Source organism: Carcharhinus amblyrhynchos, unplaced genomic scaffold, assembly GCF_965287045.1.
Source record: "Carcharhinus amblyrhynchos unplaced genomic scaffold, sCarAmb.v2.hapA scaffold_96, whole genome shotgun sequence".
Classification (NCBI taxonomy): Eukaryota; Metazoa; Chordata; class Chondrichthyes; order Carcharhiniformes; family Carcharhinidae; genus Carcharhinus; species Carcharhinus amblyrhynchos.
Window position 1 is genome coordinate 581619 of NW_027649836.1, and position 23229 is coordinate 604847.

The 23229-nt window shown below is 43.9% G+C and overlaps 1 protein-coding gene across 1 annotated transcript in view; it reads left to right on the top strand.

Annotated features, from left to right (window-relative positions):
- The first annotated feature begins 3640 nt into the window (after positions 1 to 3640).
- Positions 3641 to 23229, top strand: part of LOC145338092 (NACHT, LRR and PYD domains-containing protein 3-like) — a 41372-nt gene continuing 21783 nt past the window's right edge. Inside the window, 5 exon segments of the mRNA XM_080182877.1 lie at positions 3641 to 3759; positions 11186 to 11352; positions 16808 to 16979; positions 17083 to 17148; positions 19068 to 20805. Of these exon segments, the coding sequence (XP_080039003.1) occupies positions 3696 to 3759; positions 11186 to 11352; positions 16808 to 16979; positions 17083 to 17148; positions 19068 to 20805 (2207 nt within the window). The 5' untranslated portion in view covers positions 3641 to 3695.

Below are 23229 nucleotides of genomic sequence, written 5' to 3' on the forward strand. Positions count from 1 at the left end.
CTAACTGAAATAAAAAGCCCTTCTGCCCTTACTCGGCCTGTATCCCTCTATTCCTTATTCATATACCCATCTAGGGTGGCACAGTAACACAGTGGTTAGCACTGCTGCTTCACAGCTCCAGGGACCTGGGTTTGATTCCCAGCTCGGGTCACTGTCTGTGTGGAGTTTGCACATTCTCCTCGTGTCTGTGTGGGTTTCCTCCGGGTGCTCCAGTTTCCTCCCACAGATGTGCGGTTTAGTTGATTGGCCACGCTAAAATTGCCCCTTAGTGTTCTGAGATGTGTAGTTTAGAGGGATTAGTGGGTAAATATGATGGGTTGTGAGGATAGGGAATGGGTGGGATTGTGGTCGGTGCAGACTCAATGGGCCAAATGGCCTCATTCTGCACTATAGGGTTTCTATGATTCTATGATGGCCTTAAATGTTGCGAATGTGCCTGTGTCAACCACCTCCTCTGGCAGCATGTTCCAGGCTCCAACCATTCTCTGTGTGAAAAACCTCCCCTGCACATCTGTCTCAAACTTGCCCCCTCTTTCACCTTGAACCCTTTTACTGACACTTACACCCTGGGGAAAAAGCTTCTGAATCTGCACCATGTCTGTGCATCTCATAAGTTTCTAAACCTCTATCAGGTCTCCACTCAGCCTCTGGCTGTCCAGTGAAAACAATCCTTGTTTATTCAACCTCTCACCATAGCCAACACCCTTCAGACCAGGCAACATCCTGGTGAACCTTATTTGTGTTCTGCAAAGCTTCCACACTCTTCTGGTGGTGTGGTGACCAGAACTGCATGCAATACTCCAAATGTGGCCGAACCAACGTTATATATAGCTGCAGCATGATTTGCCAAAGCTTGTAATCAATACCCTGGCCATATGTCTTCTCAATAACTATGGCCACCTATGTTGCCATGTTTAGGGAACTGTGGACCTGCACACCCAGATCCCTCTGTGTCTTAATGTTCCAAAGGTTTCTGCCGTTTACTGAACAATTCACACATTAACTTGATCCTCCAAAATGCATCACTTCACATTTATCCAGATTACATTTCATTTGCCATTTCTGTGCCCAAGTTTCCAACCTATCTATATCCTGTTGTAAACTGAACACTATTGCCCTCTCCACCAATCTTCGTGTCACCCGTAAACTTACTAATCAGCCCATCCAGTTTTCCCCAAATGAAATAGGTCCCAGCACTAATTCCTGCAGAACATTACTAACTATAGATCACCATTCTGAAAAAAAACCCTTGCCCGGCTCCTTTCTGGGGCGAATTTTCCTCTTCTGCCCACCATGGGAATCGGAAAGCCGAGGTAAGGTTTGTTGACCTCGGGTTGGCTTTTACAGTTTTGGGACGAGCACAGCCGTAACATCCTGCCCTCTGTCTTCTATCACCAAGCCAGTTCTGTTTCCGTCTAGCCAGCCCACCCAATTCCTTGTGATTTCAGTTGTTGTACAAGTCTGCCATGTGGCATCCTGTCAAACGCCTTACTACAGTCCATATACATCCACGGCCCTTCCCTCATCAGATATCTTTATCACCTCTTCGAAAACCTCAGTCAAGTTGGTGAGACATGACTTTCCCTTATAAAAACCACGCTGCCTGACACAAGCTTGTCAATTTCTTCCAAATGTGCACATATCCTCACCAGAAGCTTCTCCACCACAGACGTTAGGCTCACTAACCCTTGATTTCCTGGATTATGCCGGCTTTCTTTCTGAAACAAGGGATCGCCAATGGCTATTCTCCAGTCATCTGGAATCTCGCCTGTGGTTAAAGAGGATGTGACGATATCTTTTTTACTCCCCTATTTCTTTCCTCCCACAGTAAACTGGGGTCGATCCCATCTGGCCCTGGGGACTTGTCTACCTTAATTTAATTTAGACACCTATCACTTTCTCCTTCGATGTATTGACATTCTCTCGAGTGTTCACACACCTATCCTTGGCCTCAACATCCTTCACACCCATCTCCTTGGCCTCAACATCCTTCACACCCATCTCCTTGATGAATACGGACACAAACTACTCATTAAGGATCTCACCACCTTCCTGTGACTCCACACGTAACTTCCCTCCATTGGCCGTGAGTGGGCCAATTCTTTCTTGGGCTACCCTCTTGCTCAGTATACAGGCATAAAAGACCTGGGATTCTCCTTCGCCCTGTTTGCTGAAAACATTTCAACCTTCGTAATTTGATGATTAAATTCCTTCCTATTTTCTCTCTACTCCTCAGGGGCTTTGTCAGTTTTTTAGTTGCCGAGACCTATTTTATGTTTTCTTTTTGACTAAGCTTACAATTTTCCTGGTCATCCATGGTTCCCGAATTCTGGGATTTCTATCCTTCATTTTTCTGGGTCAGGCATTTCCTGCATTTCAACCAATTGGCCTTTAAAAGCTTCCCACATGCCAGGCGTGGATCTGTCCTCAAAGAGCCGCTCCCAATCCACATTCCCCTGTTCCTGTCTAATTTGGATGTATTTGGCCCTTGTCCAATTGAACCGAGAGTCACTCTTGTCCTTATCCATTACTATCCAAAGTCTTTTGGAATGATATGGATTCCTTTGCTCCGGTATCTGCTCTGAGCTTTCCAGATGATGTGTAGCTGACTGATACTTTTTCAGATTTGAATTCCCTTGCTCCACCATAGAATAGTGGAACTATAGAACACTACAGCACAGAAACAGGCCTTTTGGCCCTTCTTGGCTTTGCTGATCCATTGTTCAGCCTAGTCCCACTCACCTGCACTTGGACCATATCACTCCACTCCCATCTCATCTATGTACCTGAAGAAGGTTTTCTTAAATGTTGAAAGTGAGCCCCCTTTCACCACTTCATCTGGCAGCTCATTCCACACTCCCACCACTCAATATTTTCCTGAACTTCTTCACTCAAAGGGTGTTGAATCTCTGGAATTCTCTGCCCGTTGAAGTGGTGGAGGCTGCCTCGCTAAATATTTTTAAGACACGGGTTGATGGGTTTTTGATAAGAGAGGGGATTAAGGGTTATGGGGAGAGGGTGGGAATGTGGAACTGAGACACGACAGATCAGCCATGATCTTATTGAATGGCGGGGCCAGGCTCGAAGGGCTAGATGGCCTACTCCTGCTCCTATTTCTTATGTTCTTATGGTAACCTCCTCGAAAAACTTTAACAGGTTGCTTAAACATGATATACCACGCACATAGCCATGTTGACTCTCTCTAATAAGCCCCTGTCCATCCAAGTATTTGGAGATCCTATCGCTTAGTACTCCTTCCAGTAACTTACCTACTACTCTATTCCCTTTAAACTTCTCCCCCTTCAGAGTCGGATAGGATAGTATTTGTGATTTTTAACAGCAGTGTCAGGGTACAAACTTGACTGTATGGAGCTCCTGCAAAAATGGCCCCGGATTTGGGAGGTAACAACATGTTCAGTGACTTTGGAGAGGGAAATGGAAACTGGGAATGGGACAGAGGATCGCAAGGGTGAAGGGTGGATTTTTCAGGGGACCTGATGAGGGTGACTGGTATTTTGTGAAACAGCTGCCACTAATATCGCGGTAACATGTGTAATTGTAATATTCTGAAATATATCTTACATCACAGTGAAGATCTTAATGCTCTGCTTCTGATTTTCATATTTACATCTGACCCTGACCCTGATATTATCCTTATTACAGAGTCTCAGAATCAGGGAACGTCTGTCAATATCATGGCTGAAGGTTCAAACAGGGGAGAATGTTCAACATCTCCAAAAAGAATGAGATTGGACACAGGTAGGATCACAAAAAATACAGATATAATTTCTGTCTTGTCTGCTGCTCACACAGGAAGAGGGAACAGGACAGGGACTGAGTAGAAAGTGGGAGTGAGGCACCATCTAGAGCGGGTTTATCCAAAGTTCAGCCCAGGGGCCGGGTGTGATTTGTGAATCTCCTCTATGTGTCCCCGGAGGCAGTTTTCAAATTGTTGTCAAACAGCTGAGTTCACATTCAAATTTGGGCATTGTAAGGTTGACAAAGGGTGACTCGAGCAGAGTGTTCCTGAGTAACAGTGAGAGACGTGGGCCACAGAAATAGGAGTGATAGTGGCTGGAGATTCTGTTGTCAGGGGAATAGACAGATTCTTCTACAGCCCTGGAACATCACACATGGTAAGTTACCCCCTCGTACCAGAGGAAAGAATATCCTGGAACTGGTGGGATCGTCTTTGAGAAGGACGAAAGACCAAAAAGATCCATGTTTTGAAGTAGTGACACAGATGGAAAGATGTTCATAGAGGAGCTGTTAAAACTGAAGCACTGGAATGAAAAACAAAGCATGAGTTAGTGATATCGGGATTATTCTGTGCTGGGTCAGGTCAGGAGGGAAATAGGAGGCTGGGTCAATGTGAAACTGCAAGGCTGGAACAGGAGTGGGATTTCTCATTCTCGGTTTCAGAAGGAAGGGCCCCAGCGTCTGGACCATGAACCCATCAAGGACAATGGAAAGATAAGTGGAAAAGGGAGAACAAACAATTCATACAAACATCTGAAATAGGAGCAGAAGGAGGCCGTTCGGCCCCTTCATCACTTCTGCTGTTCAATGGGATCGTCGCTGATCTGTTTATGTTTCAAAATCAACAGCCTCTGAAAGAAAAAAAACTCATCATCTCTGACCTAAAAAGACAACTTTGTTTTAAATAGTGTCCTGGACTTACCCACAAGGGGAAACATACTTTCCATGTCCTCAGTGTCAATGCTGGATTTTAGAGGCTTCAATCAAGTCACTGCTCACTTTTCTGGACTCTGAAGGAAACCAGCCCAGTCTGTCTCGTGTTTCCTCATAAGATAACCCGCTTCTTCTGGATATTAATCCAGTTAACTTCCTTTCAATAGAATCTAATGCACGAATTGTTAAATAATGAGCTTATTAACTAGGCACAATATTCATAAAGTCATTTAGTCAGAGGTTTACAGCAGGGAAACAGGCCCTTCGGCCCAGCTTCTCCATGCCAGCCTTTTTTTAAAACCAGTAAGCTGGTCCCAATTGTCTGTGTTTACCCCATATCCCAATACCCATCTTACCCATGTAACTTCAAAATGTTTTTTAAAAGACAACATTGTATCTGACTCTATTAACACCTCTGGCAGCTTGTTCCAGACACTCACCACCCCCTGTGGAAAATACTGCCCCTCTGGTCTGTTTTGTATCTCTCCCCTCTCACCCTAAGCCTATGGCCTCTAGTTTTAGACTCCCCCACCCCTTACATTTGGGAAAAGTTGTTGACTGTCTACCTTACCTATGCCTCTCATTAATTTACACTCTGTATAATATGTCCCCTCAGCCTCCTACACTCCAGGGGAAAAAGTCCCAGCTTATCCAACCTCTCCTTATAACTCAAACCATCAAGTCCCAGGAGCATCCTAGTAAATCTTTTCAGCACCCTTTCTTGTTTAGAACTATCATTTCTAGAATAGAGTGACCAGAACTGTACACAGTATTCCAAGTGTGGCCTCAACAATGTCTTGTACAACTTCAACAAGACGTCCCAACTCCTGTATTCAGTGTTCTGACCAATGAAACCAAACATGTGGAATGCCTTCTTCATCACTCTGTGACTTCACTTCTGAGGAGCTGTGAGCCTGTTCCCCAAGATCTCTTTGTTCAGTAACTCTCCCCAACACCCCACCATTAACTGAGTAAGTCCTGCCCTGGTTCAAATCTACCAAAATGCATCACCTCACATTTATCTAAATGAAACTCCATCTGCTTTTCATCAGCCGTTTGAGATGTGGCCTTCCCAATTCCCTGTAAAACTGAAGCGTAATATCCTTTTATCTTCAAATCCCCTCAAAATAAAGGACGATATTCCATTAACCTTAATTACTTGCTGTACCTGGAAATTATTATTTTCTGATTCATGCACTAGAACACCCAAATCCAAATGCATCAGAATTCTGCAGCCATTCTCCTGTTTTGTAATTCTGCTTATTTTATTCTCCCTGCCAAAGCAAACAGATTCACATTCTCCCACAGAATACTCCATCTGTCAGTTTTACTCACCAATGTACAACCTCCTTGTATCCCCTTCACAATAACTTTTTCTACCGATGTTTGTATCATCTGTAAATTTAACCTTGATGCCATTGCTTCTCTCAACTATTTCATTCATTTAAAAAAAAATAACAAGTTGATGTCACATCATAGACGCTTGCAGCATTCCACTTGTCCCAGCCTGCCAATCAGATAAAGCACCCATTCATAATTACTGTTTTCTACCAGTCAGCCAATCTTCAATCAATACTATTATGTTAATCCCTGCACTGTCATCTTTCATTTTCCACAAAACTTGCCCCTGGAATCCACGTGCAGCATGTCTACAGACTCCTCTTTATCCTTCATAGAACAGCAAGAAGTCTCACAACACCAGGTTAAAGTCCAACAGATTTATTTGGTAGCAAAATCCACTAACTTTCAGAGCACCGCTCCTTCATCAGGCAACTGGGATTTCAGTTCACAAACAGGGCATCTAAAGACACAAACTCAATTTACAAAATAATGGCTGGAATGTGAGTCCCCACAGGCAGTCAAGTCTCAAAGGTACAGACAGTGTGAGTGGAGAGAGGGTTAAGCACGGATTAAAGAGAAATGTATTGTCTCCAGCCAGGACAGTTAGTGAGATTTTGCAAGTCCAGGCAAGTCATGGGGTTACAGAGAGTGCGACATGAACCCAGTATCCTGGTTGAGGCCATTCTCGTGTGTGGAACTTGGCTATCAGTCTCTGCCCAGTGACTCTGTGTTGTTGTGTGTCATGAAGGCCGCCTTGGAGAACACTTATCCGAAGATCAGAGACTGAATGCCTGTGACCGCTGAAGTGTTCACCAACAGGAAGAGAACAGTCTCGCCTGGTGATTGTTGAGAGATGTTTATTCATCCTTTATTGTAGCATCTGCATGGTCTCCCCAGTGTACCATGCCTCGGGACATCCTTTCCTGCAGCGTATCAGGTAGACAATGTTGGCCGAGTTACAGGAGTATGTACCGTGTATCTGGTGGATGGTATTCTCACGTGTGATGATGGTATCCGTGTCAGTGATCCGGCATGTCTTGCAGAGGTTGCTGTGGCAGGGTTGTGTGGTATTGTGGTCACTGTTCCCCTGAAGGCTGGGTAGTTTGCTGAGGACAGTGGTTTGTTTGAAGGCAGGAAGTGGGGGTGTGGCTACTTTCAAAGAAGACCAATGAATTAATTAAGCACGATTTCCCTTTCCATGCTGACTCTCCCAGATTTCCTTGAGTTTCTCTGTGTCCAGGTACAATCTTCTTAATGATCGATTTGAGTGCTTTATCTGTGACAGAACTCAAAGTAACTGGCCTAGAGTATCTTTTTTTATCCTCCATCCCTATTGAATACACGGGTTAAATTTATCAGGTTTTCAGCCTGATGGAACCGTTTCACAAACTAGGGAATTTTTGAAAATTAACACCAATGTATCCAGTACCTCATTACCCATCTCTTTGTGATCCCACGATGAATGCCATCTCAATCTGGAGATCTGTCAGCCTCAGCTCTAGCAGTTTGCTCAGTACCATCCTTCTCGTGATTGCAATTTCATCAAATTTCTTTCCTAATCACTGTCCTACAGATATTACTGAATGTTTCTGTATCCTCTAGAGTGTAGACAGCAGCAAATTGTGTTTTCATTTCATCCACCAGTTCATTATTATCTGCTAGTCTCTCCCCATTGTCACTCTCCACAGGGCCAGCACCAACTGTACTGACTCTTTTCCTGTTTGAATACTTGTTAAAAACTCCTACTATCAACTTTCACCATTTTTACCTGCTACCTGTTTATTTCAGTGGAGAACACAAGTCTTAGACCCATTCTTCAGCCTCAACCTGGTTCTTGTCAGGCAACATTTTTTACACTCTTGCTGTTTACTGCAGTGAACAGTGTCATTCCCCCTCACTAAATTCTTTTGGAACAAAGTGTCCGGCTATTTCTCTCCCTGCCTGATATTACACAGTGTCTTCAGTTCAGCTTCCAGATCAGTAATCCTGATACGAATTTCCTCCAGCTGCTTATACTTTTCCTGACAAATACATCAGCAAATCGCCTTGTAATCCAAAAGCTCCCACATTTCCACAGCTGCAACGTAGCACCAGTGGTGCCTTTGCTACTTATGTTATTTACTTAAATTGATTGCTCATTTAATTAACTTAGAATAATTCCTATGTATACCACACCTCTCTCCCATGCACTGAAATCCCACTTGAAGCTAATTTGCTGCTCTCGGTCACCGTCTTACTCTGGTGTAGTTATGTATCCCTTACACCCCTTTTACACAATACAAAATTAATATAGATACTGTTACCTGGAAAGAACAGCAATGAGTGAAAAAAACATATTTCGAGAGCATGAAATGAAACTTGCAGTGGTATTAAATCAACACTTTTTTTGGTTACATTTGGGAACAGACGGTGGTCAGTAATAATGTAGACCCTGTGAAAACTGATAATAGTGATATTGTCGGTGAAAATATGGAAATGGGGATATGTCAAATGCCAAATTTGCATCAGAATTTACAGTGAATTAGGGAATAACATGCCAGACATCTCCAGGAATCTAATGATGAATCAGAGATGAGGTTCATTCCAGTGTTTTAAACAAAGTCGGTGAGGCATTTTTCTCAGATTCATTATAGAGGTTTGAGCCTTGTTGGTAAAACCAGTATTTATTACCCATCTTATCTTCCCTTGAAAGGTGGTGATGAGCTGCTGCTGACTTGAACCTCTGCAGTCCATGTGGTGCAGGTAGACCCACAGTATATTAGGAAGGGTGTCCTGGGATTTTGAAAGAAGTGGGATATCAGTCCAAGTCAGGAACTTTCATGTGGTCATGTTCCCATACATATGCCACCCTGCTGGGGGTAAAGGTCATGGGCTTGGAAGTTGCAATAGTTTGCCAATCAAGCATGTTGTTTTGTCGTGAATAATGTTGAGCTTATTGCATGTGAATGGAGCTGGTTTCTTCTGGGCAAGAGATGAATATTCCATCACTTTACTGGTTGTGCATTTTAAATAGTGAACAGGCTTTGGGAAATTGGGAAATGAGAAATATCTGCTGCAGAATTCCCAGCCTCTTACCTGTCCTTATAGCCACAGAATTTATATTGCTTGTCAAGTTCAGTTTTGTCTCAATGGTAACCCAGGGAATATGGTCAGTGGAAGATTCAGTGATGGTAATTCTGTTGAATGCCATGGGGAGATGATTAGAGTCTCTGTTGGCAGTGCTCGTTGTGTGGCAGTTGTCTGGTGTTAGTGTTACCTGCCACTTATCTGTCCATGCCTGGATACAGTCTTGTTCCTGTTGTATAGGGACAGATAGCTCAATTGTACAGCACCTCACTCCCTTAGCCACCAATGCATAAGAACATAAGAAATAGGAGCAGGAGTAGGCCATCTAGCCCTTCGAGCCTGCCCCGCCATTCAATAAGATCATGGCTGATCTGAAGTGGATCAGTTCCACATTCCCGCTTTCTCCCCATAACCCTTGTCTATCAGAAACCTATCTACCCGTGACTTAAATATATTCAATGAGGCAGCCTCCACCACTTCAATGGGCAGAGAATTCCAGAGATTCACCACCCTTTGAGAGAAAAAGTTCCTCCTCAACTCTGTTCTAAACTGAACACCCCCCCCCTCCTTATTTTGAGGCTGTGCCCTCTTGTTCCGGTTTCCTTTTTAAGTGGAAAGTATCTCTCTACCTCTATCCTATCTAGCCCCTTCATATTCTTATATGTCTCTATAGATCACCCCTCAGCTTTCTAAACTCCAATGAGTACAGGCCCAATCTACTCTATCTCTCCTCAGAAGCGAACCCCTCAGTTCCGGTATCAACCTGGTGAACCTTCTCTGTACTCCCTCCAAGGCCAAAATATCCTTTTGCAAATAAAGGGACCAACACTGCACACAGTACTCCAGCTGCGGCTTCACCAGTACCCTGTACAGTTGCAGCAAGACCTCCCTGCTTTTATATTCAATCCCCCTCGCTATAAAGGCCAGCATCCCATTCGCCTTCCTGACCACCTGCTGCACCTGCAGACTGGGTTTTTACGATTCATGCACAAACCCCCAGGTCCCTCTGCACACTAACATGTTGTAATTTTTCACCATTTAAATAATAATCCATTTTAATACTATTTCTTCCAAAGTGGATAACCTCACACTTGGCAACATTATACTCCATCTGCCAGGCCCTCGCCCACTCACTTAGCCTATCCAAATCTCTCTGCAGACTCTGTGTCCTCCACACAATTTGCTTTTCCACTCATCTTTGTGTCTTCAGCAAACTTTGTTACCCGACACTCAGTCCCCTCCTCCAGATCGTCTATGTACATGGTAAATAGCTGAGGTCCCAGCACCGATCCCTGCGGCACTCCACTAGTCACCAACTGCCAATCAGAAAAAGCACCCATTTATTCCAACTCTCTGCTTCCAATTAGACAACCAATCCTCAATCCACGCTAACACCTTACCCCCAACTCCGTGCACCTTAATCTTCTGCAGCAACCTTTTGTGAGGCACCTTATCAAATTTCTTCTGGAAATCTAAAAACACCACATCCACCTGTTCCCCTCTGTCTACAGCACTAGTCACATCTTCATAAAAAAATCCAGTAAATTCGTCAAACACGACTTCCCCTTCATGAATCCGTGCTGTGTCTGCTTGATCGAACCATTCCTTTCCAGTGCAATATATCCAATATATGCACAGTGACAGTAATATGTATCATTCACAGGAGGAACTGCGGCAACCCACCAAAGCTCCTTCAACATTTCCCAATCCATGATCTCTGTCACCCTTGAGCGACAAGGGCAGCAGATATATGGGAAGGCCACTAACTGCAAGTTTCCCTCCAATGGCAGTTCAGGAAAGAAAACAAATTCAAACCTTACCAGCAACCCCCACATCCAGTGAATAATTAAACAAAAATGTTGGTTTTATATTTGGAATTGATAGCCTTTTAACAATGGATCTTTATGGATTTGGGGCTAAGTTTGTTACAGGGGTAAGGTCAGATATACTTTCACTGAATGTTTCTGTGTTCCCAGAAGGTGTTTGATAATACGGTTCACAGGGGGCTTCAGTTGCTTCTTGTAACGTGTAACAACATGGATAGAAATTCATTGACAAGTTTAATTTTCTCCATTTGTGTTCACAGATCCAAACCCCACAATCCCTGAGTTCCTGACAAACTGTGATGAATATCAACTGTTCAAATTGACAAAATTCTACCGGGACAGACTAGAGCAGGCGATGGAAGGAGGAGTGGATGGAATCAGCTTCTCGTTAACATACGAGAGGATTTTCACTGGACAAGAACATGGGGTAAGTGGGAGGGACACAGAATGAATTATTTCAATCAGTGCAGGACTTTCAGGATATATTGATCCTGATGGTAAAAGAACAGGTTCTGTCCAGATAATCTTCGAGTATACAAGGAATCACAAACTGCACTGATAATGGAGTTATTGACGAATAATATTCCTGTCTGTAAGTCCACACCAGACCCAGGTACCCCCCCCCCGGGGACAGGAGCTCGGCTGCACTCGCCCCCCCCCGGGGACAGGAGCTCGGCTGCACTCGCCCCCCCCGGGGACAGGAGCTCGGCTGCACTCGCCCCCCCCCCGGGGACAGGAGCTCGGCTGCACTCGCCCCCCCCGGGGACAGGAGCTCGGCTGGACTCGCCCCCCCCGGGGACAGGAGCTCGGCTGCACTCGCCCCCCCCGGGGACAGGAGCTCGGCTGCACTCGCCCCCCCCGGGGACAGGAGCTCGGCTGCACTCACCCTGCAGCTTATTGGGATATTACTGGATACACAAACTGGAGATCTGGTCTCAAAATCCAGAAATCCACTCAGGTGCTTGTGTAAACCAGTGTTAAAGGAGCCCTTATGAGATCAGAGCTTTAAAACACCATGGAACATGCTTTGACATTAATATTCGGTTTTCGTCAAAGGCCCTTTCTAAAGTCATAGAGATTTTCAGCATGTAAACAGTCCCTTCGGCCCAGCTTATCCATGCTGCCCCACTTTTAACCCCAAAGCTAGTTCCAATTGCCCCTGTTTGTCCCATATCCCTCCATACCCATCTCGTGTAAGTCCCAATGACTTTTAAAATACAAAGTTGTACCCACCTCTACTACTACCTCTGGCAGCTTGTTCCAGACACACACCATCCTCTGGACCCCTTTGTATCTCCCCTCTCACCTTAAACTATGCGCTCTAGTTTAATCTCTTCTACCTTTTGGAAATGATGTTGACTATCTCACTGATCTGTGCCCCTCATTATTTTATAGACCTCTATAAGATCACCTCTCAGCCTTCTATGCTCCAGAGGAAAAAACTCCCAGTCTATCCAGCCGCTCCTTACAACTCGATCCATCAAGTCCAAGTAGCGTCCTAGTAAATATTTTCTGCACTCTTTCTAGTTTAATAATATACTTCCTATAATAGGGTGACTAGAACTGGATACGTTATTCCAAGTGTGGCCTTATCAATGTCTTGTACAACTTGAAGACATCCCAACTCCTGTATTCAATGTTCTGACTATTGAAACCAAGCATGCCGAATGCCTTCTTCACCACTCTGTCCACTTTCAAGGAGCTATGAACTTGTGCCTCTAGATCTCTTTGTTCTGTAACTTTCACCAATGCCCGACCATTAACTGATTAAGTCCTGCCCTGGTTCAATCTACCAAAATACATCACCTTGCATTTATCTAAATTAAACTCCATCTGCCATTGGTCAGCCCACTGGCTGTTACAATGCTAGATAACTGTCTTCACTGTCTGCCATGCCACCAATCTTGATGTCATCTGCAAACTTACTAACCATGCTGACTAAATTCTCATCCAAATCATTAATATGAATGACACATAACAGTACACCCAGCACTGATCCCTGAGGCACATGACAAGTCACAGGCTTCCAGTTTGAAAAACAACCCAATACAACCACCCTCTGTCTTCTGTCATCAAGCCAATTTTGGATCCATTTAGATACCTCACCCTGGATCCCGTTAGATTTAACCTTATGCAGCAACCTACCATGCAATACCTTGTCAAAGACCTTACTAAAGTCCATGTAGACAACATCAACTGCACTTCCCTCATCTACCTTCTTGGTTACCCCTTCAAAAAACTCAATCAAATTTGAGAGACATGATTTTCCACTCAAAACCATGCTGCCTGTCCTCTATCAGTCATTGCGTCTCTAAATGTCTGTAGAATCTGTCTTTCAAAATATCTTCAAACAACTTCCCGATGACAGATGTGAGGTTCACCGGCCTCTAGTTTCCAGACTTTTCTCTTCGGCCCTTAAACAAAGGCACAACATTTGCCACCCTTCAATCTTCAGGCATCTTACCTGTGATTTTAGCTGAGGAAACCTGCTGTCCTGACTCAAGCTGGCCTGTTTGTGGATCCACAAATGTGTTTGACTACTCACTGCCCTCTGAAACGGTCTAGAAAAAGAGGCAAAACAGCTTAATTTCTCCAATCAAGGATGTCTTGGCAGCACGATTACTGACTGAACTATCCAGGCAGAACTTGTGGCAGATTCACTTGTTTATGACAGTGTTGGTAAGACTCAGTGTACTGTCTGTGTTGGAGATGAAGAACCTTCTTCAAACTGAGGAGTGGGTGTGGTGTTGTGTGATGCTATGTCCTTGTGAAATGTGCTAGATTATCAGGTGCAGCATTGCTGATCACCTCAATCTATTCAATAATAACATCACACATCCATCACTCCACCATTATAATCAAACCAGAGGCCTAACCCTGGCTCAATGAGTTGTGTAGACGAGTGTTATGATGGCCAGAAAGGACATGGGAGATGGTCATTAAATCTCCTGCTGGCTTTTTGAAGTACAAACTTCCTGCTTGAGCAGTATCTTTAACCGGACTGCTGGTTCTGGGATACAGACTTGCTGTAAGTTGTGATTGCTGTTCTTCCTTTTGATTTTCAATAAATGGTTTCTGGCGATGGGAAAGTGGATTTGGAGGCTTACTGCATTGGCGATGAGGAGCCTCTGCGGACGACTACATTCATCAAGTAGCTTCAGTAATGAGAAGGAAATATGTTTGTTTTTGGGAAACCTGAGCCCTATGATAAGAGTGTACAGAGAGCATGCATTACTAATTTCATGTCAGCAACATTGAAGGAGATGAAAAACAAATGTAATATTGTTGAGAGCGTGCGAGGCCCTGACATTCAGTATGATTTAAAAAGTTTGACCTTGCTGCATGTTCCTGACTTAAACTATTGATGAACTAGTAGACCGAGGGAAAAACCTCCATGACCCGAATCCCTCTGTTATACTCCAGGGGTACCACTTCAACGTGGCTGAGAAACCTGTCGGGAACCTATCACCCAATTCCTGTCTGGATGATGAAAATTAGCAGAACATTTGTGAAATCTTGCTGCCTCGAGATGAATTGTGGTGATATAGATTGGTCTGAAGCATCAATAATCTAACTAGACCAAAAGAAGCTGTTGGTATAACTCAGTCTGGATTCACAACAAATAATTCCAATAACCTAATGTGAGAATAAAGCAGACGAGGTGCTCAGGAACTACAAGGGGCATCAGGCAGCAAAGTCATCCAACTGGGGAGAGTGTCATTGTGTAAACAGTCTTTAATAGAGAGGGCTTGTGTAAACCAGGTGTTAAAGGACCCTTTGTGAGATCGGAACTTTAAAAGACCATCAACGAAAGGCAGTGATGACCCTAAGAGTGTTGGGGAACATATGCCAGAGAGTTGCGGATGCCAGACAATAAATGATTACAAGTACTGCCAAAGGGCACAGCCAAGGTGAAATTACAGGAATCGGTAAAACGTGTGCTGCCTAGTGAAGAAACCATGGCCAATACCTGACCGTACCATGCTGCTATTCCTTCTTCCAGAGTCAGAGATATACAAGGGAATCACATCACCACAACAAAGGCTGCCCTCATCATTATAGAATTACTGGGAAATGGCTAACCCCAAAGAACAAAGGAAAAGGCCCTTCGACCCTCCAAGCCTGCACCGACCATGCTGCCCGACTTAACTAAATCCGTCTATGGTTCCAGGGAACCATATCCCTCTGTTCCCATCCTATTCATGTATTTGTCAAGATGTCCCTTAAAGTCACTATCGTATCTGCTTCCACTACCTTCCCCGGCAGTGAGTTCCAGGTACCCACCACCCTCTGTTAAAAAACTTGCCTTGTACATCTCCTTTAAACCTTGCCCCTCGCACCGTAAACCTGTGTCCCCTAGTAACTGACTCTTCACCCTGGGGAAAAAAGCTTCTGATGATCCACTCAGTTCATGCCCCTCATAATCTTGTAAACTTCTATCAGATCATCACTCCAGTGAGAAGAAAGTTTCTCCAACCTTTCCTCATAGCTAATGTCCTTCACACCAGGGAACATCCTGGTAAATCTTTTCTGAACCCTCTCCAAAACCTCCATATCCTTCTGGTAGTGTGGCGACCAGAATTTAACACAATATTCCAGCTAAGGTTCTATAACATGACTTGCCAATTTTTAAACTCAGTGCCCCAGGTGATGAAGGCCAGCGTGCTGTATGCTGCCTTGATTACCTTCTCCATCTGCATTGCCACTTTCAGTGACCTGTGTAACTGTGCACTCAGATCCCTTTGCCTATCAATACTCTTAAGGGTTCTGCCATTTACTGTGTATTTCCTTTCTGTATTAGACATCAAAAATGCATTACCTCACACTTGTCCAATTTAAACTCCATCTGCCACCTCTCTGCCCAAGTCTCCAACTGATCTATATCCTGCTATATTCTCTGATGTTCCTCATCGCTATCCACAAATCCATCAACCTTTGTCTCGTCAGCAAACTTACTAATCAAACCAGTTACATTTTCCCCCAAATCATTTACATATATATGGCAAAGTTCCCAGCACTGATCTCTGACTACCGCCAGTTGTCACAGCCCTCCTTTCAGAAAGGTACCCTCCCACTGCTAATCCTCTGTCTTTGACTGAGCCAGTTTAATATCCACCTTGCCAGCTCACCTCTGATCCCATGCATCTTCACCTTCTGCACCAGTCTGCCATGAGGGACCTTGTCAGAGACCTTACTGAAGCCCATAGAGACAACATGCCCTATCCTCATCAATCATCTTCGTCACTTCCTCAAAAAACTCGATCTAGTTAGTGAGACACGGCCTCCCCTTCCCAAGTACGTCCACTTATTTCCAAGTGGGAATAAATCCTGTTTTGAAGATTCCTGTCCAGTAATTTCCCTACCACTGCTGGACATCATAATGGATAGCCATAATGGGCATTTGATACATCCTTAGCTGGTCTCCGTTACAGGAGAACAGACGCACAAACAAGCTAACCTGCACATCTTTGGACTGTGGGAGGAATCTGGAGGAAACCCACACAGACATTAGGAGAATGTGCAAACTCCACACAGACAGTGACCTAAGCCAGGAATCGATTACAGGTCCCTGGAGCTGTGAAGCAGCAGTGCTAACTACTGTGTCAATGTGCCGTCCCATCGCATTGGACACTGAAGGACAGACAACTAATCACATGATTTCTAGTTCAGTTGATTCACATTTGTTTATTGTTAATGATTGGAAGGAGATTTCAGGAGAATTTTCAGTCCGTGTTTATTATGGATCAGGACTTGGCCCAGTGACTGATTTCTGAGCTGAAAACAACTGGGAAATCCCATCACTGAGCAGATCCTTTCCTTCTCATTCTCAGTGTTTATCTTTCACTCTGTGTCTCATTATTCTTCATTATTATTCTTCATAGAAAGTCACTGAGCTCGTGGATAAGGGAAACCGGGCGGACAGTTCCAAACTTCTCCTCAGTCTGGTGATGGAAAAAGGATCTCGGGCTCGAAGGGTGATGTGGGAATCCTTTGTGAGAATGCGTCACGGAGTCCCAAAGCTGGATAAAATACTGAAAGAAATACAGGAACTTGGTACGGTAAAATCACAGTGAATTCAATTTCACATTTAAACACTGCCGATATCACTGTAATATTACACAGAGCTGATTTCATGGAAGATCATTTATTTAAACAGGTGCTGATTCATTTGATTATATGGACATCGCACGTGGTTTATCTGAATTATCCAGTAACCTGAAAGGTAAGAGAGGAAATGGAGATAATAAACTATTTCACTTCTGAGAATCTGAATGATTGGAGCCTTTTTTAAGAGATTGTGAAAATCTGGGATAGTGAAAATTAAAGACTGTGGAAATTGGGTAGAGCATGATTCGGTTTTATCATTAATACTCAACCATACATAGTTTCAAATTACAATTCATATCATCTCTCGTTTTTTTTCCCAAAATTATGTGATTAATGCATCTTTTCACTTAATCCAGCTGTTAATTGCTATTAATTCTGAAGTCTTGTACACACCGGGTCGAAACCCGGTACTGTGTGAATCTCAGTACAGAGTTCCTGTGTGTCTGGGTGTTCTAACTAACAGAAAGAAAAGATTGGGGGTAAATGGGTGTTTTTTTCTGGTTGGCGATCAATGACTAGTGTGCCTCAGGGTTGAGACTGCAATTGTTTATGATTTACAGTGATGATTTTGAGTTGTATGTCAAAATTGGCAGATGACACTAGGGTAAGTAGCAGAGAAAAGTGTGCAGAGGCTGATGAAAGTCTACAATGTAATATAGATAGTGTAAGTGAGTGGGCGAGGCTCTGGCAAATGGAGTACAATATTGATAAATGTGACGTCACCCATTTTGGTAGGAATAACAGTAAAATGGATTATTATTTAAATGGTAAAAAATTGCAGCAAGCTGCTGTGCAGAGGGACCTGGGTGTCACTGTGCAAGAACTCAAATGTAATTTTGTCCTTCATTGATAGACGGATGGAGTTTAAAAACAGGGAGGCTATGTTGCAGCTGCACCAGGTGTTGGTAGGTTCACACCTGGAGTACTGTGTATAGATTTGGTTTCCTTCCTAGATAAAGATATACTGACACGAGAGGGGGCACCGTCAGCTCTGTGCCAGAGATCAGTGCGGAGCTGGATAAATTATTACAATGTGCATTTGAATCTGCTTAAAAGTCATTAGCAAGCCCAGCACTGAAATTTCCAGGCCCGTTAGCCTCTCGCCCTGTCACCACCTCACGTCAGGAGTTGTTCACTCCAACAGGATTTTGTAGGGAGCTGGCGAACAGACCCTGCTGGAGTGAAGGGGATGACATTGAAGCCCCTAGGAGGGTGGAGGTGGCTGGGGTACCCTGGGCATTGCCAGCCTGGGCCCCTGGCACTGCCAAAGGGGCAGAGTCCTAATGTCCAGGACACCTTGGCACTGTCTACTGGGTATTGAGCAGTGCCAAGAGTTCAGGACCTAATGGGGATCTGGCCTGTGGGAGTGAGGGTGGGGAGTCCCGCTTCCACTCTGCATTCTGGCTGAGTGACAGAGGGAGGGAGGACAGCGATTGGGGCTGGCCATCAGGGTGGGGAGAGGGGACCAGCCTGCTGGGGGGTGTGAAACCTATGTCGGGGTGGGGGGATGTGTCAGGACTGTGTGGGGGTGGAGGGTAATGATGGCCTGAGTGTGTTCATGGGGCTAACGACCAGGGTGCCGGCAGTGTGGGGTCACTATGCATGCGCCGATCTTTGTGCTGACACATCGCACGCACAGTGGCCACTCAGCGCGATGCTGCCGGTCTCTCCAACCGGAATAGGGTCCGTTCACTGAGTTTCCATCTGATTCACACTCGTCCACTCTGCTGTGCACAGATTGTGGGAGATTCATTCTGAAACTCCCGCTGAAAAGCCCAGCATGATTTACTCCAGTTTTTACACACATTCGACATTTAGATTCCTGTTTGGGAGAATCACCCCCAACATGTTATAGAAATATTGGAATTAAATGACAATCTGAAACGTTGTGGAAATTAATCATTGTCAAATGAGGTTTCCAATAACTCAATTTTATATTCTACTCAAACCTTGACTGACTGTAAAATAAATCCCTCAAATCAGCAAAGACAGTGTCTTAATGTAACTAACATTTTCTCTCTGTTCTAATTGAAGATCTCCAACAGAAACACAAGGAGACACTCCGGGTACAAACTGAAACTCTGAGAGTGAACACTATCCTCATAAAGGAGAAGGTTAAGATTTTCCAGCTGGTTGATCGATACGCTGAGCTAACGGTTATTTCCAAAGTTCGAGATCGGACACTTGTCGAACATGAACTGCTGGCAAGAGGCCGAGATCATGAAGAATGGAGAAAGAAACATCTCCGGAGAGAACTGGAAAAAGTCCGAACTGATCAATTGTTTCAGAGCAGCTTTTCCCAGAGAAAATCCGAATCTGGGAATTCAGCAGCAGTGAGCGGAGTCCCGGGAATTGGAAAAACAACAATGGTACAAAAGATTGTTTATGACTGGGCCACTGGGAAAATATACCCACACTTTCAATTTGTCTTCAGTTTTAAATTCCGGGATTTGAACACTATTAACTGTAGAATAAACCTGAGGAATCTGATATTGGATCAGTATCCTTACTTTGGGAATATTCTGGGAGAGCTCTGGAAGAACCCAGAGGGATTGCTGTTTATATTTGATGGTTTGGATGAATTCAAGGACACGATTGATTTTGCCGACAATCGGAGAAATACAGAACCTCAGTCCGTGTGCACAGATCCTGAATGCTGGTGTGAAGTGTCTGACATTGTGTACAGTTTAATACAGCACAAGCTGCTCCCAGGATGTTCAGTGCTAGTGACCAGCCGCCCCACTGCATTACATTTATTAGAAAAGGCTGAGATCAGTGTCTGGGCTGAAATCCTGGGATTTGTTGGTGATGAACGGAAGGAATATTTCAACAAGTTTTTTGAAGATCAGACGGTGGCAGCAGCTGTTTTCAAACACGTGGAGGAGAACGAGATCCTGTACACCATGTGCTACAACCCTTCCTACTGCTGGATCCTTGCTCTGTCACTGGGTCCCTTCTTTACACAAAGAGACAGGAAACAGCAGCGAGTTCCCAAGACCATCACCCAACTATATTCCTACTATATTTACAACATTCTGAAAAACCATAGCCGAGAGATTGAAAACCCCCGTGATGTGTTACTGAAGCTTGGTGAGATGGCCTACACAGGAGTCTCCCAGAAGAAGATTGTGTTTGGAAATGCAGATTTGATTGAGTACAATCTACAACCTTCCCAGTTCCTGTCTGGGTTCCTGATGGAACTTTTAGAGAGAGATGATTCTGCCCAGAGTGTGGTTTATACATTCCCACACCTCACCATCCAAGAGTTTGTATCTGCACTCACACAATTCCTGACTCCAGATCCCGGGGAGATCGGGAAACTCCTCAGTGAAGCCCACAGCGAGGAAGGTGGGCGATTTGAGATATTTCTCCGTTTTGTTGCTGGTCTCTCCTCCCCACAGTCAGCTCGACCCCTGGAGGATTTTCTGGGTAAATTTCCTCATCAAACAACCTGCCGAGTGATTGACTGGGTGAAGGAGAAGGTTGAAGGGCAGATTGGAGACACACAGACTGAAACTGGGAAAAGGAACCTCCTGAACACATTCCACTACCTGTTTGAGTCTCAGAATAAAGCACTGGCTGAGAACACAGTGGGATCTGTGAAAACACTTTCATTTAGGGGATTGGGACTGACCCCGATTGACTGTGCAGTCCTGTCTCATGTCATTGGACTCTGTGATACAATAAAACACCTAGATCTACAGCGATGCTACATTCAGTGTGAAGGGATCCAGCGGCTGGGACCCGTTCTGCACAAGTGTCAGGAGTTGAGGTAACTGTTTGTTTGGTCTCATAGCAAATATTTTCATTGTTGAAAAACCATTTCGTTTGTTCTAATAAAACAGAGGCATGTTCAGTTAAGGAAGTCGAGAGAGAAACAATGTCCAAAGGTCACAGAGAAAGTGTGGGAGAATGGTGCAGAGTAGTAATGCTCATTTCAGAGCAGCTGCAGATATGATGGGCCGATTGGCCTCATTCTGAACCTGTAATAAATCTGTGATTCTCTGATAAAACTACATCGTTTCCAGAATGCGGATTCTCGTGGGCAAATAGACATGGGCAGTAAATGTTGGCAAAACCAGCGATGATCGCATTCCTTGAGTGAATGAAAGCATTATTGGGATACATTTTAAATAATTAGAGGTGCAAAGGCCTCGCTACAAAATTTAAAAATAAATATTTCACTCTCCCAACAAAAACCATCTGATTCTGTATGATGCTAGAAAAATAATTGTTTCTGTGTTCAGTACAGGTTACAGTTTGTAGCTAATTATTATCAGGATTATTTTTCTATACGCTGCCTCTGATGTATTATAGTTGGTGTGTGTTATATCGGACAGTGTCCCTTTATAATTCATGTGATCACCGGTGACATCAGTCAGGGTTGAAGTGGAAGTTCAGTCTTGTATTAAACATTACAGTGGGCAGTTATGTAAAAACCTCCCTGTTCGGTTACAGCAGCCCACCAGTTTTCTCTCTCACTGCAGCCTCATAAAACCTGAACCACTCACTCTGTTTAAAAATAGTTTTTTTCACACTGTATTTGCATCTTTTGCAAATCAATTTAAATCATGTTGTTGATCCTTGTCCAAACAGCAAATGTTGATTTGCTACCTACTCTGTCCAGCACCATCACTATTTTGAACATTTTAAATCTCCTCTTAGCATTCTTCCTTCCGAGGAGAACAACCTCTCCAATCAATCCTCGTGACTTAAGTTTCACATCCTTGTAGCCAATCTTGTAAACATCTTCAGCACTCTCTCCAATGTGTTCTAAGCCTTCCTAAAGTATGACACTGTGCAGTGAGATCTTTTTTCAGATTTGGCACAGCCTCCTTGCTCTTGTACTCGATGCCCCTATTGACAATATTATGATCCCAGCTGATGTCTGGACAGTCAGGTCTAAGAGCAGAACACCGGCTTAGTAAATCGTGACTTTTATTTATTATTTAGAAATGTAGATGAACAGAATAACAAGGCAGTCGATTAACTTTTAACAAAAGACTAAAACCTTTGTTAAGAAAAATCTACAGTGCCCCACTACTTCACCCATCTAACTTCACAGATGTCTGCAGATCTGTAAGGATGACATGAGTTACAGAATAGATCTTTGCTCTAATGCTCTCAGTAAGTACACAGTCAGTGTAAACCAACAAGCCACCCGTGGTCAGATACACCATCTCTGAAACCAAGTGACAGATGCCGCCCAAAGTAACTGCAGTGGATTCTTCTTCAAATCCCCCCAAATGTTTGTAACAATGCGAGAAAACTCATCTCACTGGGACTCTTACTTCTGCTCTAGAAACTCCACTCCAGGGGAAAAACAGCCTTTGGAATCCTTTCCCAATCAACACTTCCTCTCAGATGCCTTCACCAAGGATCCCCCTCCAATATTTCAATGTTTCCTTTCAGTATTCCTCCATACTCAGCCAGGCCAACAGTACACAGCTCCCCTTGGCTGTATGAAGGTGTCACCAACTTTAGGATGATATCAGATGCCTGGATTCTCGTGAGCAAACTTTACCATGTCTGCATTTAGCAGCTCTGTCTGTAACTGGGAGCCTCTCTCTGCTCCTCTCTTTAACTTCAGGAGCAGTAGCTTGTTCAGATTCAGGTTTTATTGTCACTTTGACTTCTATCTTCCTGACACTCCTCTTTCCCTTCTTGGTTTCTGATGGTGATTTAAATTTTGGGTTCTGCTTTCTGAATCCCTGCGTTGCCCTGCCTCTCCTGGCAGCCTCTGTGAACACCGTCTTGTTTCTTGGGTTAACTGGTTACAACTGAAACTCAGTGTTTCTATCATTCACTGTGGGTCTCTGAATATAAACAACCATTTTCTTAACCTCTATAACTCTTACAGTATCGTAACTCTTAAATTAAAATGCAGGGACAGTTTAAAGTGAAACCAGGCAGGCAGCTTTGTTTAACATGAAGTGAAATTAAAGTTTTGGCCCTTTCTGAGCTCACAAGCACAGAAACACAAATTAAACTTAAACTCAGGGATTATTATCTGATACCCACAAACATAAACTATTTCATAACAGTAAAGCCCAAGATGCTGTATTCTTTATTAACTGCTACCTACACTTACCCTGCTAACAGCAATGATCAATGTACATATACGTCCAGTCCCTCTGATCCTGCAATCCGTTAACAATTCTACCGATTATTTTATATTGCTTCCTCATGTACGTGT